The 17,419-nt window shown below is 41.6% G+C and overlaps 1 protein-coding gene across 4 annotated transcripts in view; it reads left to right on the top strand.

Moving 5' to 3' along the window:
* Positions 1 to 17,419, top strand: part of rptor (regulatory associated protein of MTOR, complex 1) — a 199,369-nt gene that overhangs the window by 86,288 nt on the left and 95,662 nt on the right. For all 4 annotated transcript variants that reach the window (XM_061725000.1, XM_061725009.1, XM_061725019.1 and 1 more), the window contains exon 8: positions 8,643 to 8,702. In XM_061725000.1, the coding sequence (XP_061580984.1) occupies positions 8,643 to 8,702 (60 nt within the window). The remainder of the gene's footprint in view (positions 1 to 8,642; positions 8,703 to 17,419) is intronic.

The following is a 17,419-nucleotide window of genomic DNA, read 5'->3' on the forward strand; positions in this document are numbered from 1 at the left end:
GACAAAATATCTTAGTATTAATTATCTATTAGCTGGAGAACTAAGAGTTCTATGTACATATGTCTGATACGTGGTTAGTTGGTGGACTACAGAGACGACTACATAATCAAATTTAGACAGCAGGCATTGTGGTGGTTAGAGGGTGGGACTGCAGGGCAGCATGCAGCTCCTGAAGCTCTGGCCTGCAAACATGTACAGAAAAGAAAAAGAGGGGGCAGACAGCACAACAAACTATAAGAACTATGGTGATGAGATACTTCAGATAACTACGGTTTGAGCTGAAGAAAGGAAAGAGAAGTCAGTGAATCGTGTTGGTGTCCCCCTGCAGCATAGCTCTATAGCAGCATATCTACATTGAAGCTATGTTAAAACGAGCTGCTCTAATCTTGTCCTGTAGCTGCAAAATTGCTGGAAATTGATTCAGCCGTTCTAGATAATACTTTGCACGGTCTGCATGTATAAACCGAACCTTTGCGGGACGCCGTAGCAGAGCCACGTCTGTACATAAGGAACCTCGTTCAGATCAACGAACTGGAATCCGGCACATAGAAAAGTATACGCCACTTAGACACGCGTAGCGTGTGGATGCTGTTGCCGTCGGTGATGATTGCATCCAAGTGCTTCAGCTTTGGCAGGTATCATCGGTGTTTGGAGAGCACAAACAAAGATATGATTTAGCTGGGAATATCTGTCACAGAAACACACCACAGCACCGTCTCATGTTAAATGAGAACAAATGTAATTCTGCCTTCCCCGCATATAAAGGAGAAACCGGGGAAATTAAACTTTAACAAGCACACACACACACACTGCTGTGATCTTATTCAGGAGCCTTGGCTTTAATAACCGGAATGTAAATTACTTGTAAAAATGTTGACACATTCATCTTCTCCTTCTTGTCTCTTGATGTGGAATGAACTACAGAGGAAATGGTTACATAACACCGCATATGCCTTCACTTACGAGTTTCTGAGACCTCTGTGGATTTGACAAGAGCAGCAGGTTTACCTCAGAAAGCCTCATCATGCATACTGATGCAGCCCCTCCTCCGAGCGCTGCCTCCTCTAATAAACTTGTGGAATATCCTCTGAATTTTTCCGTAGCCTCACCGTGATCACTGTCTTGTCTTTTCTGTGTAATCACGTCCAGCAATGAGAGAGCAATTAACTGATGAGCCCAGGTTTTTCCGAAAGTACAAAGCTCACCGCTTAACCGCTGGCTCTGTCGATAATTTTTAATATTTGTCCAGTAAAGGAAATCAAACTCTAAAATCTTGCGAGGGTAGATAATGATGCTGCATTTCCTCATTCTGTTAATAAAGTGTTTAATGATTTGACCTTTTACAAGAGTCGCTCCCATTGTGTTATCAGTGTGTATTCAGAAACATAAGACTGTAGTTTTACACTAGAAGATGTTTAACGGTCACGCAGATCTGGAAAATAGTGGAATATAGGAATCAAACGTGTAATTATGAAAATCTGAAGTACAATGGAAAGAAAAGGTTTTTAGCCCCCTTGAAATGAAGTAGTTTTGAGCGCTAATTTAATTTAACATAAAATGTAATCCATTTGTCTGTCAACTTATATGAATACGGGGGGGGGGGGGCTTGTATCTGCGATCCAGAATCCAGTTAAGGTTGAAATATGCTTCTGCGTCACACCAACGCAGAGCACACGCCGCAGCCGTGACGCCGTCATGAACCCTTCGGACTTCTCCGTCTCTCCATTTGGTCGCGGTGCAGTACCCCCCACGGCCGCTAGTTAGCGATCTTTTTCTGAATGGTTTGTCCGACTTTTTCCGGTCACAGTAAATCAAAGAGATAAGGACAACTATTGTGCAAAAAACAAAAACAAAAAAAATCACACATAAACGAAGAAAAGAGCGCTGAAAGTTCACTACTGATTCAAACCGGAAACCGGAAATGCGTTGCTTTCAAACGAACCAATCACAGCCCTCTCTGTCTGCATGTGGTCTGCGTCGCCTCGACGCCTAGTTACAATTTTCGGGAGGTGTGCGTCAGTGACGGCGTGTCCTCTGCGTCGATCCAAACCACACGCCGTAGGCACGGCGTCATTTTGACGCAGAAGCATAATTCAGCCTTTAGTTTCATTCAGTTAAAAAAAAAAAAAAAATCTTCCAATCTCTGGCAGGTTGGTTTAGGATGGTAACCAATGTAGGCCCGGGGGACAGGGGGCTCACCGCGGCACACAGGAAATAGATGATTTAGGCTGCTTGATGCTACAGACTAGTATTTTGAGATGCGATCAGAGTAAAACAACTCAGTTGTGGTGCTTGATTCATATGAATAGGGCTTGAAATTGCGTCGTTGAAGGCTTTGGGTTCACTTACTTTCTATACTATTCTGGGGTTGATGAAGGTTCGCTCCATTTTATTGTAAATTGATGCTGAAAGCGAGTTATTTGGATGGGGTTCACATACTTTTTTTTTCATTCCGATACCTGTAAACTATTTCCCTGGCAGGATTGGCGAAGTATCCGTTCATCTCTCTTTCCATTTTCCCAGTCCTATAAATCTCATGAATATTGTGGGTGGGTGCCAGAGAAGACGAGGTCTGAGAGGACCTGCTGGCCTTTGCAGCACATATCGCATTGATGGAGATGGTGCCTTGGGACGGGAGGGCTGATTGAAGCAGTAATGAGCTGTAGATGCCAGGCGGCTCAGCAGGGACCAGAGGAGACGCTGTGTTCCTCCCGGTGCTCCTCCACCCGCCACCCCGGGAGCACTATCCTACTTTCCTCACATAAGGTCCACTTAATTTTCCTTGTCAAAGTTATAATATGTACATTCTCACTTCCCTCCTTGTCCACTCGGCGCCCACACATTCGCTCACTCTTCCTCACCGGTCCAATTTCAGTGTGGCCACCTCCCTCCCTCTCCGCTGGTAATAATCCCTCAATTTCCTTCTCATCCGTGCCCTCATGCCCTCCAGCCCTTCTGTACCTCAGTCAGCTCGTGTTTGTGTTCCGCTCAATGCAGCAATGTTAATTCATGGGCCGTATTTGTTGATGTGGTCCAGTCCTGTAGGCATATAGAGGAGTTGGACCAACAAAACAAAACATGTGGTCCATTTCTGAGCCCTTTCATTGGCTTTGCATTGATTTCAAATCCCTCTTTTCCTTGTCTGTTACCTAAAACATATTTTCTTCTCTAAAATTTTGGCTGATATGTACAAATGTTATACCATTACATAGCAATGGCTGTCAACATTAACTTGTAATGTGTGTCCAAGTTGGCATCTACATGGTATCTTCGAGAGACCAGTCATAATGAATAGATGTGTAAATTCATGCTAGAAGAGGAATTAATAGGATTCATTATCTATTCATTCAATTATATATTTTTTTAGGGGGCATTTTATTAAGACCTCAGAAAATAGGGAATAACACATAAGTCTCCTTTTAGCCTAGAGTGAACGGCATGTGGCGGCAGTCAGTAAATCCCTGCAACTGGTTGATCCCATTTGAAACTAAATTTGCACTTTTTAGAGCATTATAAAAGACTTGCTTCCATTTTGGTGATGCCCCATCATCATGCTGCGCTGCATTCATGGTGTTCATGTGAGAAAAAGCGTTCAAGTTCATGTGGTGGGATTTCTTTTTCTCTCTTTTAAACGCCCTCGCACAATGACTTCACTCTGATCATACTTCCTACCCAGAATGCCGAAGACTGGTTTTAATCATTTTCTAGCACAAGCGTGTTTTTTTTTCATAAAGCTTTCATAACACCAGCATGCCAATCAAACTGATCATGGATACACGCCGTCATCAAATGTCACCAGGTCTTCTGACCTCCCTTCTCCCATCCTCTCTCCCTCGTCTTCCCTCCTCTCTCCCACACCCACTGCAGAGGGATGTTGTGGCTCTGTGCACAGAGGTTGGGCACAAACACACGCTCCCTGATGCAACCTCCTGCTATGACTGTTTTCTGTTTACTTTTTGCCAGATTTTCTTCTCCCTTAACCCTTTGATACACCACACATCCGCCCCCCCCTCTAAAGCACGACATCTGTCAGAAATGACCCGCATTCATTCCCTAGCCTATTTCATGCTGGCTGAGTTTTTTCTTTGTTCTATCTTTTGAAATACATTTATTTTATGATTGAATATTCCAAATATTTCCTTTCATATTTTATGAGCCGAAACAGTTTTTATGCCTCAGTGACGTGCTTTTGGAGTTTGGGATGCAGTCCACGTGCCTCTTCTTGTGCGGCATGACAAGCTCTTTGCCCAGTTCCTTGATGAACAACCAGTGTGCGTCGTTCACCGCACATAATCAGGGGGTTTTGCGGTGAAGAGGGTAGCATTGAGGGTAGCAACATCCTGCATGTTATACCAGAGAACCATGAGCCACCCCCGACTTCTCCGCTTACACGAGTAGTTGTTCACCATCTCATCCACTCTGTCCATTCCTCCTTTTGTTTTGTTTGAGCTCTTCTGACTGCTGTGATCCACTGCTTTGTCATCATGCACTGTGCTCAGGAGGACAACGGCCTTTCCCTTCCTCTGCACATAGCTCACCACGGTCATGTTGCCTTCGAATCCAAATCCGGAGCTATAAATCCCCTGTGATTCAGATGGCTTCATGATCGGTGGTATGTCTGGCGGTAAGTCCCAACAGTAGTCAGATTCTTCTCAAGGAGCTTCTCAGCAAGAGGAACACTTGTGAAGAAGTTGTCCATTGTAATGTAGTAATAATAGTACAAATACTAATATAAGACTTTTATTATTTTTATTGTACTCAGCGGTACCAGCAACAACAGGAGCCTATAGAACCAGTTTTCTCATCATTGTATGAAGCTCTTTTTTAATGTTCTTTATTTGTATGTGTGTATGTATGTATGTGTGCTAATGAGGGGGATATGAGCGGGGGGGTCTGCTGCAAATCAGAAACACAAGAAAAACACAACAGGCACACAAGCCTTTTGAATCTGCAGGAGAGAAAACAAACACACAGAAACGGGAACAGGCAGAGACACAAACGGCAACCATTCCAGATCTCTAAAACTGAATCAGAACTACTGCAATTATCTGTCCCTGAAACCGTTGGATCCGCAGGGGTGTGTGTGTGTGCACGGTGAAAACAAGGTTTTACCTGAACGGCACCAAGAGTGGAGGAGGGGGGGCACAACCAATACGTATGTAGTAGGTGTGCAAAGGCAGCTGTGCTGAGCCGTGAAACGTCTAAAACACCTCTCAGAGCCAAATAATGCAGTAAATGTGTGTGTGGAAACTTCATAACTTCATTGATCCTAAAGTAAAAAGGGAAAATAAAAATAATTTGTGCTAAACAAAATCAAGATAATTATTGCATGATTGGATTAGTAAATTTTGAAGTAAGTTTACCCCACAGATATATCATACTTACACTCATCCATACATAAAATGACAGTAAATGGATACGGATCATTTTAGACCCTTGTTGTGCATTAGAAGGATTGTGACTAAAAAAAGGGGTTTTATTCAAAAAGTAAAAACGTATTTTATGAGCAAAAACACGTTAATTGTGGAATATCTTGGAGACTAGATGATGAAATGAATTTATTGCAAAGATATAGAAAAAATCAAGCTCAGATTCAAATGCAGCAAATTGACAGATTCCATTTGCAACAATCAGACAAAAGCATCAACAAAATCCTTAATCTGTGATTCAGAACTGCAGCAGTTCTATTGAGTTAATGACAACTGGTAAAACCTACCGGAGCAGAATTTGCACGTCAAGACTGGCACTGATAAGTCACACCGTGCACGAATAAAGTGTTGATGACAGAGGCTTTAGAACAAGTTGTACCGGTCACAACCCTCCTGCTCTTTGTTTCATGAGTGTCAGACATACTTAAAGCCCATGCTGATCTTTAAAAGAGACAGTAAGTCACACTGCTGTCATGCGGGATCTCATTATTCTTCAGAAGCACGAGGAATTCGACGGCTGGAGCCTCTGTCACAGAGCTGGATACAGATTCCTTATCCATGCCCGACTTCTGTCGTTTCGGAATTCAAATTGGCTTCCAACCATGCTGACGCCTTTAGATGGTGATAGAGTAAACAGAATCGCTAATGCTCCATAACAAATCAAACATGGATAGTCTGACTGAATGTGAGAGCTGTCTGAAAAGCAAGATCTCTCTTTTGACCTTCTAAATTTGTTCAGATCCCAATTTTTTGATGATTTCAGTGAGACTCATCCCATTATTTTTCCCATCAGCCAACTCCTCTTCTTAGCTTTACAAGCTAATGTCAAGACTGAAAGGCTAACCTAGATACACTTATTCTTCACTTTCTGACTTTTTGACCTGTTTTACCTTGCAGCTCTGCTAGTACCCAGCTTATGCTCTAAAATAAAAACTAAGAGCAGAATTACTGCACCCTGTGATCCAGTAGCCTGTAAATCTGTCTTCAGCAGCAAGAACTTGAAGCGGTTGTTCACTGTATGATGATAACGATCTCTCATTGAAAAAATATCTGCCATGTTTCCACCGGCCTGTTGCATGATTGTGTTTCAGTTTTAGATGTCGACCTAACGCATGATTCCTCTGGTATACGACTGAGTTGACGGTTGACTCCATGAATGTGAGGTGCCTAATCCTCCGTGTTGCGTGCTAAATGAGCCCAGATCATAATGGTTCCACTGCCGTACTTGAGTCCAGTGTGTGCTAGGGCATTGATCCAGAGTAATTGTAGACTGCGATACGACTTTGCAAACCAAAGCTTTTGTCATTTTAACCCTCTTAAACAAGCCACAACTGCTCATTCTGTTTTCTAGTTCTACTGTCATGAGGTTTTAACATCTAGCATGGGAACTGAGACCCAGAGTCCAGTATGTAGCTGTGAGGCTTTTGACAGTTGCTTTAGGTTTTAATGTTTTCCCACTTATACTGTAGATCACAGGTGTCAAACTGAATCCCAGAAGGGCCGGTGTCCTGCATGTTTTAGATGTTTCACTGCTTTAACACACCTGATTCTAATTAATCATCGTCACCAGTAGGGCTGTTCGATTAATCTATTTTAAATCGTAATCGCGATTATGTAATTAGAACGATGTTAAAACGTGAAAATCGCAAAATCGAATTTTCACTTTTTTTTTTTTTTTTTTTTTACCTTGTCTGCACACATATTAATGATTGATACCATATTAATGATTGATGGAAATACCTCTCAATACCTGCGACAAGGTCCCCATCGGAGAGGCTCTTTAGTGTAGGAGGGGGCGTTGTAACATGCCACCGGGCATCCCTGAAGCCAGATGTGGTAGACCGGCTCGTGTTCCTTGCAAAAAACTTGCAAATGTGAATAGCAAATGTAATGACTGACATTACACACCTCTACCTCCTTCATGGGTTGCATTATTATTTAGCATGCAAAGACCCAGTTTAGTTTAATTACAAAATGTCTTGTTCTATTTAATTGGAAATATAACTAACTGTATGTTTGCAAGTGCTGATTTGCTGATTTTTTTTTTTTTTCAGAGATAAAACTTTATATTTTATTATATTTTTTAAAACTTTTTTTCAACTTATTTTACAGAGTTTTGCACTTTATTCATTCATTTTTTGGTTTAATAAGAGCAAAGTTTGCACTTAAAGCCCAATGGGGCAAATGTTCAATAAAAAACTGCATATTTGAAATCATTTCTTTGCCTTTTGTCAATTCACAAAATAATCGTAATCGGATTTTGAGAGAAAAAAATTGAGATTTTATTTTTGGGCAAAATCGAACAGCCCTAGTCACCAGCTTATCATCAAAGTCTGGATAGTTCTGTTGATGACACAGTCACTTGTATCATGGTGCAATGAAGCAGGGAAACATCTAAAACCTTCAGGGACACCGGCCCTCGAGGACTGGAGTCTGACACCCCTGCTGTAGATGATACTCATCACTGTAAGTTGATGGGCGTCTTCATAAATGACCTTATAACCCTCCCCAAACTGATGAGCACCAGCATTTGCTTTTTCTAAGATCAATGTAGATGCTTTTCTCCGACATACCGAATGCTCTAAACCAGCGTGGATTATTATCGATGCATTATAGAAAGCTAAGAAAGTCGTAACATCAATTATGGTTTTAATCTAGCTCTAGTTCACTTAATTCAGTATTTTTACATTGTGCACTGTAGCTCATCTTTGTGTTGAAAGAGCCCGTTGACTCGTCTGGGAGCGCCACTACATTCCTGCACTTGATCTAAAAATGAGATGTCCGCGCACACCTGTCCTCCGGCAGGTGTGCGCGGACTCTCAATGAGCCGCGGCGCTCGGCGCGCTGCTGCCGGGGCTCTGAATCCAGCCTGCTGTGACTTACAGCTGGTCTGACCTGTCACAGCCCAACACGCACAGCAAACAGTAACTCCAGCGGCAGACGTTTCAGAAATATGAGTCTTCTTCCCATCGCCCCCCCCCCTCTCCTCTTGGACCGTAACTCAGCAAAAATGCATTTATCACCGGACTATGGATGTAATCTTTCCAGTTCTCGTTTTTCATTCAAGTGTTTTATCCATTGATTGGCTCTCTTGTGGGTCATAAAACTTGTATTGTAGAAGCCGGAACGATTTTTACTGCATCTTCCAATCCTCGAGCTTCTCTTGTTTTCCCTCCAACTCTTATCAGCAACACTCTCTGTGTTTTTGTGCAGGTTCTGTATGCAGAAAAGTGCCAAGCTGGTGCCAGGGGTGACGTTGGACCTCATTGAGAAGTAAGTGGCCCATCATCTCCCCGTCCCCCGCTCTCAGCAGGGCTCAGTCAACAGAGATCACCGTTCTCATCCCACGCCCGTCTCCCTGTCTTCCTTTCATCCTAATTGCCATCCGTATCCGTATTGTTTTCATCCCGTACTTCTAATTCTCTGCCTTTTTTTTCCCCCCGTTACAGCCAAAGTGGCAGCAGTTTGACAGATTTAAAGCTTTGCATTTGTTGAATAAACCTGCAGGAGGTGAGCGGCTTAGCTGGAACATCTCTTGCTCTCAAGCACACAGTCCCAGATTGATATCAGCACTCAATTAGGATGCCGTATCCGACATTTTAACAGCCTTATACAGCTGTAGACGCTCCCACCCAGCCCTTTGCTTGAGAGGAAAAGTAAAATGACACTCTTGAACTGAGTTAGTTGACTTGATTATTTTATTACAAAAAAATTAGTCTCATGGAAGATTGCTGGAGGGAAGTGTCTCAGGCCCATCTTAATGATGATTTTTTTTTTTAATGCATTACGTTTGCTAAAAGTGGAAAACTGCTCATCTTCACATGCTCAATTATGATTTGGCTCCGTAACAAACCATCAGATATTTTTTCTGCATGCCATGATTTGACCATACTTTACCTGCGCTGTAACTTCTGATGGATTTAAATCATTTGTTTGCTGAGGGCTTCTTACTATCAACGTTGTGATTTCTCTTCATTCCCTGTCCAGAGTTGCATTTAATGTGTTTTTCTATGGGATGAATCTCCACAGTAACGTCCTCCCCCTCTGTCAGGCCACTACAAATGGTTTTAGTACAAATGTGAATCTTCCAACACAAAAAACACAGCAAAACAGCAGTGTAGTCTGTAACACTCGCATGAAATGAAAGGAGTGCTCAGAGGAAACAGAGTAGGCAGAAACACCTGTAGTGGATTAGGAGAGCAGGGTTATGATAACTAGCTCAAGTCCAAAACAACCCATCTTTTTAAGCCTCCAAAAAGGTTTCCTAGAAACTTTCCTGGAGTCAGTTTTCCTCTCTTACCCGTTCCGCTTCTCTTTGACGACACTGAAGTGCTCGACCCGTGATTTGAGCTCTCGTGCCCGCTTCCTTTTTTTCGTCACTGACGGTGGAAGGTGGGGAACAATAAAGTCCTCGGTGACGTGCTGCCGTGTGAAGAGTTTCAAGCGGTACAAACGTCACTCTGGCTTGCATCCCAAATGGGAGAGATTTTGACCCGATCTCATTCTCCCATTAGGCCATGAATAAAATACTGACCCCAAACATCAGAGGCGTGGCGTTAAAAAGGAGTAGTCGAGTCGTTCTGCCAAATCAACAGGAGATCGAAAGTGGTTTCTTTGAAGGACAAATGTGCGTGGTGGTGGGGGGGAACTTAGATGAACAGAGCTGTGTAAGCCCACAATAACCAGAAAAGAAAAATGGAAAAGAAGAAAAAGGGGAATGGTTTTGTAAAACCAGGCAGATACTCAGCGTTTTGTGTGACTTCACTCATCAAATGTAGAATTAAACGCTGTTTTCATGTTTGCACTACAGTCCTAAAGTGTTTTAGAGATACTCCACACATTTCTGCAGCTTTCACCCTGGGCCTCTTTTCAAATGTTCCCTCGGATACCCCAGTATAATGTTGGGAAGACCAGCATGTTGGAGCATCCAGGAAACGTACCAGCTCATGTTTCACATCCCTGATGAGAGCTGCCGCTGACCTGCACGATGCTTTCCACTCGTCGATACTGCGGATGCATTCAAATACACGCGCTGGTGCATTAAAACAAAAATAGCCGTCAGAAAGCCTCATCAGTCATTCTTAACATGCTTTAAAGGACTCTGCGTACCTTTTGCATCATTTATTTCCTGTGTGGTGCCAGGACTCCCTCACACCCCTGCCTCAGACTTTCCAGCTGCGGAGAAAGTTTGGATCACAGTCGTTCAGCGATTAAAATGAACCTGACACGTCGTCAGCTCTGTCAACTCTCAATGACACGCAAATACAGCGTATACTTCTACAGTGTAGTAGCTCACAGTGCTCATCTCCGTGTCAGTTGTTCGGCATGTGATTAGAAACTATTATTTTTATGTTAAGGTAATTTGAACGGTGCCAGTTTTGACTCCTCGGCAGCCTTGAACATGACTGGAGAGAAGCTTTCTTTAATCGTTTTATAGGGACTGTGGGACCCCCGAGGCTCAAATTGCTGCTCTGGTGCATCGCATGTTATACCTGTTGTACGGAAAGCTAAGTGTTGAGTCAGCTGATGTCCGTTACAGTTGAATAATGGATGGTCTCAGAGCTCATAAAAGAAAAATGGCACTAAACCCATCTCACCTTTCTGCTCTGCAGAGCCTTGCATTCCCAGCTGAAGTTGGATGTCTAGATAAGGGAAGCTCCTAGAGAGAGCAGCTCGGTGCCTTTTTGTCATAACATTTAGTTTAAGAATGTGAAAAATGTTTTTCCAGGGATGAATCTATAAAGTATTACCACATAATGCTACATTTTTCTTCAACTTTGAGACACAATCATGCTGATTATTGTGAATTTCAGACCAACAAAGTTCACTTTTGCTGCATAGCCCATATGAGAAATGTAGGATCTCAGTACAAGTAATGCTCACTTATGATAGTATATGCAGATATATTGGTGTTTTGGTGTTCCTGACAGATGGCACAGCTTCGTTTTCCCCTTCTCTCTGCCAGCCTTGTATTTCCTGCTTGCTAGAGTTTTGTTTACAATGCTGGGCAGTGGGGCATGTGTGTTCCTGCCAACTCTGGTGCAAGCACATTTCTGGGCTTTTGCCTTTCCTTTTCCAAGTAATGTACCTTCTTCAGTTAAAAGGGCCTAAAAAAGGGAGAGGGGTACGATCTGAGTTGTTTAGGTTGGCTTTTACCTGCAGATAGCGACCATTGGCCTGTCCTTTCCTGTCCAAGTTAGATTTCACTTCCTCCATTGGCTCAGTGTTTTTTAACTCTGCTGCCGTAGTGCGACTCCTAGAAGTCTTGTTAGGCTCCATTTTTTAAAGGTTGTTGTTTTTGTAACTGAAGAAAAGTTGCCTTGATTTTGTGAACATGTCACAAAGCAGTTGTTTCCTAAACGTGGGTTCCCTCCCATCTTATGGGACACCAAAGGTTGCAAGACTCACCGCACAGAGGCCGTCAAAGTTAAATACATACAATCACAACACGTTTACTGGATCATTAAAAGTCTCTCTGAGCAGTAAGTCTTGCATCAAACGAGGCTTTCCTTCACAGATGTCCGGCAGCTGCGATGTTACATCCCAACATATGAAATTGGAAATGAAAGATTTATTAAGGAGCACATCTACAACTGACTTGCTTTTAACTCGACAGCAATATATCTTGTGGGAATATTCGGCCTCACCAGTGAGACTGACACACAGATGCAGAGTCCTGAATCAAACAGCCTGAAGTGCAAAGGTGCTCTTCATGTGCAGAGAAGACTGCAGACAGAAGAGCGTCATCTAGGGAGCAACAATCATTTCTACTGAAGACAAAATACTGCAGTTTAACTGGAATCTTCAAAATTTGTAAACAATTCCCTTTTTGATTCCAGTGGGCATGAATGATGTCGTCATGCACGTCGAGTAGCTTATGTACGTAAACCACCAGTCAATAGTAAACATGGCGCCCAAGTTATACAAAGGCTCGGAAGTCTGGTTACATTTCAGTAAAAAAAGATGACAACAGAACAATTTGAAATACTTGCTAAGTGGATATTTCCTCAACGGGTTTCAGATTTGCAAAATGCACCGTTTGATTGGTTTTGACCTGATTGGATTTGTCACTGGCTGACATAGTTTTATATTTTAGTGCTCAGTTCATATATCCTTTTAAAAAGAAGAATTTTACTTTAATTTTACTTTACTTTAGAAAAATGTTGGACATTCTCGTGAAATTACCACAGAATAACTTATGTTGTATTTTGTTAATTTCTATGGAAAAATATTTATTTTATTATTCTTAAAATGTTATATTGGTGATGCTAATCAACCTTTTATTGTCCCTTTTTTACAAATGAGAATCTGTTAGGGAATCGATAAAGAACCAAATCGTTAAGCAGAATTGAAAATGGAATTGGAATCGTATCAATTCCCATCCCTGTCTACCGCGGAATATGTTTGTCACATTCGGTGGATATCTCCTCACCGTCTGCTAGCTGCCCGTCTGACGAGTACACTTTGGCCTTTTTTTTTTCTCTTTCTGTTTTGCTTTATATATGAACAGATGTGATGTCATCCAGAAATCACCTACCCTTTAAGTCGGAGGTGTTTCTTCTGTATTGATGGAGCAGATCTTAGAGAGAATTTCTTCCAAATGTAATATTTGTAGTATCTCTAACATCTTTACTCCGGATTGTTTTTTTTAAGCTAAATTTGTTTGGAGACTGTTTGATAGACGATCATAGCAACAAACACATCTGTGAATCCTCTTGGTAAAACGGGATGAGCTCCCATGATCTGAAAAATGGTTTGAACTCAGCTGTCGAGGGAAATAGTTGCACTGCAAAAACTCAAAATCTTATCAAGAATATTTGTCTAATTTCTAGTTAAAATGTCTAATTTTTAGTCAAAACATCTTATTACACTTAAAACAAGAATAATCACTGGAAAAACACAATTTCCACCTGTTTCAAGTAGATGTTCACTTAAAATAAGTAGAAATGCTTGTAATGAGAAGATAAATCTTGTCCCACTGGCAGATTTTTCTACTTATTTCAAGTGAAAATGTATTTGAAACAGGTGAAAATTGTCAAATAGCAAGGTGATGACTCTTGTTTTAAGTGTAATGAGATTTTTTGACTAAAAATTAGACATTTTAACTAGAAATAAGACAAATATTCCTGGTTGCTGGTAAAGGATCCTGGGAGAAATAAGGTTCCGACTTCTTTTCCGACTGCTTTTCCAACAAGTGTCATTTTAGTTAAAAAGTAAAATAAAAAGGATCTAGAAAAGGTATTGCAAAGATCAAAAGAGCTACTGAATGGAGACTGTGCATGTCCCATTGAGACCAGAAATGAACTAGATTATTTACTAGCGCGACAACTCGAGCAAGATTTAAGGTAATGTTCTCACGAGTTTATCACCTCCAAAGAAAAGACAAGAAAACTGGGAAAAGACATTTTCTCTAAAGCACCGCTTATAAAGTCTGGTTCAGTTCTGGTTTGCGAGTGTTGGGCTCGCTGCTACTGTAGCTGCTTCTGTCCAGATGACTCAGTGCAAAGAAAAGTCGCCTCCTACTGAGAATAAAAAAGGAGCACCGCGTTGAGCCACTGGTGCCACTTGAGGAATGGTTTAACATTTCCGATCTGAAGGCTGTATCCATCTCCTTTGTGAAGTCTGTAGTTTTAATGCTTAAACAGAAGCAGCCAGGACAGCTTATCGCTCACACGTGGACAGTGTGCTTTTGTAAATCAAATATTGAATTTCTTCTCGTCAGCCGTTTGTCATGTCCTGTTGGCACACGTGGGCATGAGCACGGGGAGAACGCCAGGCCGTACACTCACTCCCCGGCCACTCGTTTGGCTCATATTGTCACTTTTAAAGGTCACACACAGATGGAAACACTCAGTGCCTCTGAAACGACACAATCATTTGTTGTAAAATGGATTCAGCATAATGGCAGATTTGAATAGTTGCATGTTGATGATTTGTTTATGAATTGATCATTCCACTGTCTCAGCTCCATCTGTGGACCCTTCTGTCTCCACTTCCCACATTCATCCAGCGCACATTCTGGATGTATCCAGTCACCGCAGCCTCTTACTTATGTAAGACAGAGTCACGAAGCACTTGGCATGTGGGTTTTACCTTGTCAAGCGCGCCGACTCTCCCAGATCACCTCAGATTCCCTCGTACAGGCAGCCGTGGAAACAAGTACACCTTCTTTCACTTATATCATAAGGTCCATGGGTGCATAGGTGCTCACAGTTGTTGAGGACTCATGACTAGGTGAGACTTGGTAATGACTAGAGCTCTTTTTCTCTCACGCCCTGATAGGTGAAGCCTTAGAATGAGAAGAGGATGTGCATTTTTCATGCTGCCACACTTGAGTTGTCTTTGTTTGTCTATATTTGCACAGGTGAAGTACCTGGATACATATTTGCGGTTTTAACCCGTCTCCTTGATCCGTGGTATGCTTCAGTAGAGGTGGACCTGCGATTTTAAAGGGAACATACCGCTGTAAGGTCAACCCTGTACTTAGAATACGGGAGGGAAGTTTAATGGATCCAGTAGTGAGAGCTGTGTGTCCCGATGCCCCTGAGGGTCAAGTTACTTTTAAAATTATGACTAAATATCATCGTTAATGAACCTTCATCACCTGAGGGAGACGAGACGCAACGAAAATAATGCTCATGTGACAATAACAATAATTAAATATATAATGTAATATCGTAGACGAATCAAAACGAGACTAAAATGTAGATTACAAAATAAAAACTCTGCTAATATGCGTCTTCATTTTCGTTAAACAAAGATCCATAATAAACATTTTTTAAGTTGTTTCCTCTCATTTAGTCGCAAATTAAAGCATCTTCTGTATCTGGAATGGATGTATTCTGAGTCTATAAGGTAACAATAATATAATAATAAGATAACCTTGTTTGAATTGTAACATGGGTTTGGCTAAATACAATCTTTGACTAAAACGAGACTAAAATGTCATCAGTTTTTTTCGACTAAAACTAGACTAAAAGGGTCCTGGAAAATTCTGACTAAAATAAGACTAAAATGCTGAAACCTTTAGTCGACTGAAACTTGACTTGACTAAAAGGAGAATGAACGTGACTAAAACTAATAAAAACTAAAATGATAGTTTGACCCAAAGACTAAACTGAAATTGAAACAGCTGACAGAAACAACACTACCTGAGAGGAGCGGCAGAGGGTGAACGAGATTTTTTTGTTCACATGCAGTGTTTTGCGTCCAGACGTATTCAGAAAGTATCGGCTGTTAAAAGTTCTTAAGAGTCCTGACCCACCAGTATCAACGCTGTCAAACCGGAGGAAAATAAATACGACACAACAGAGCGAGCTGCGAGAAGCAAGGCCAATGCCCAGACGGTGATTACAATTCAGACAGTAATATGAGGGCTTCATTTATTAGCGCGTGCACGTTTATCGTCTGCTCACCTGCAGAACTGCTCTCTGGCTTCTCAAAATTCATCGCACACTTTTCTGTTTCTTTCAAAGGCTTTGAAGTGTAGAAACAACATCTTGGCACATGTTCTCCCCATGCTTGCATACATATAGTGCACTTTTTTTTTTTTTCTCCATCCCTCCCTACAGTCAGATTAAGTCAAGTTAATTAGCGTGGTTGTTTACCCGTCCACAACGGAGGCTCAGTTTTCACAGCTTAGATGAATAGGTGGAAGTGGTTTCCAGGCAGGCATTCAGACCAGTGCATTCAACCTTGGTTCAAGCACAATTCAGCCAGCTTTCTTTCTTTCCCTTTTTAAAAAAAATCCTTTTTGCCGTAACCTCTGTGGTGTTCTGCTGTAATCTATATCCATATCGGTGGTGATGAAGAGATTCTGCCACCTTTGGGCAACATCCAGTTGTTTTCTTTGAGTCTATATTACATTATCTGTATCATCTTTGAACTGGAAGGCACCCGGGGTTCAGCGGCTCTCCAGAAAGCCATCCTGCAGCTGAAAGAACTGATCCACAGAGGCAGCACAATTGAATCCTCTCCTCCTGTGCCACTGCTCCACCTCAGCTTTTTAATATTTGTGTTGCACTGCTGACAGACGGAAAACATATGAACAAGGGTATACACAAACCAATCGCTGCAGGCACAAGAAAATAAACTATTTATATTAAAAACATCTCTATTGAGATCACAGCTAAAAAGCCTACGTGGAATTAAGTAAATGTGTGCCCTGATCTTGTCTTCATTAAATTTGTAATGTGTGCATGAAAAGTCCCCTGCACGTGTGCCAGCTCGGCTGCAGTGTGAACACAGCTATGATGGCTTAAACAGCGTGTGAAACGGAAAAAGACATCCTGTAAATAATGAACCGTTTTCAATCCAAAGCCAACAGTTTTCTCCTCTGTCAGCACACATCGATGCCTGCTTAAACACTTGTCAAACGGAGAGCTTGACGATCAATAGTTCAGGCCGAACCCTCGGTAACGCAGTGAGCAGTGAGCGAGCTGTATTACCATAACCGTTACTGCAGAAGTCTGATTCTCCGGACCTCCCCTGATGATAACCTCCCCCGTCACCACAGAACCACACACACTCGGCTCATGTCAGCTCACCGATGTTTAAACGGTGTTTGATTTGTCTGGATGTAAAAGTCACACACCAGGTGCAAATTAAGAAAAAAAAACCTGCCGTGGGATAATTCAGCGTTTTACTGCCATAAATTCAAGGAATTGTTATATAATTGATTCATACATTGATTTTTTTTTTCTCTCTTCTCCAGGTAAAATGAAATGCTTTGAAAACGATTTAAATACTTTAAACTCATCTTTTAAAACCCCACATGAAGTATATGTTTGAGAAATATAGAAATGTCCCACAGAACTAACTAATTACAAAATAGCTGCTAGAACTCAGCAAAGTGGTTTCTTTCTCTTGATAAAAAACAAAGTTGGGATTTATACAATTTTAGGCAGGTTAATATCTCCCAAAATGTTTAAAAAAAAATAGATTTAACACATTTGAAATTCTTATACAGGTAAGTAAATAGAATCTCTGTT

Source organism: Cololabis saira, chromosome 1 (assembly GCF_033807715.1).
Source record: "Cololabis saira isolate AMF1-May2022 chromosome 1, fColSai1.1, whole genome shotgun sequence".
Lineage (NCBI taxonomy): Eukaryota > Metazoa > Chordata > Actinopteri > Beloniformes > Belonidae > Cololabis > Cololabis saira.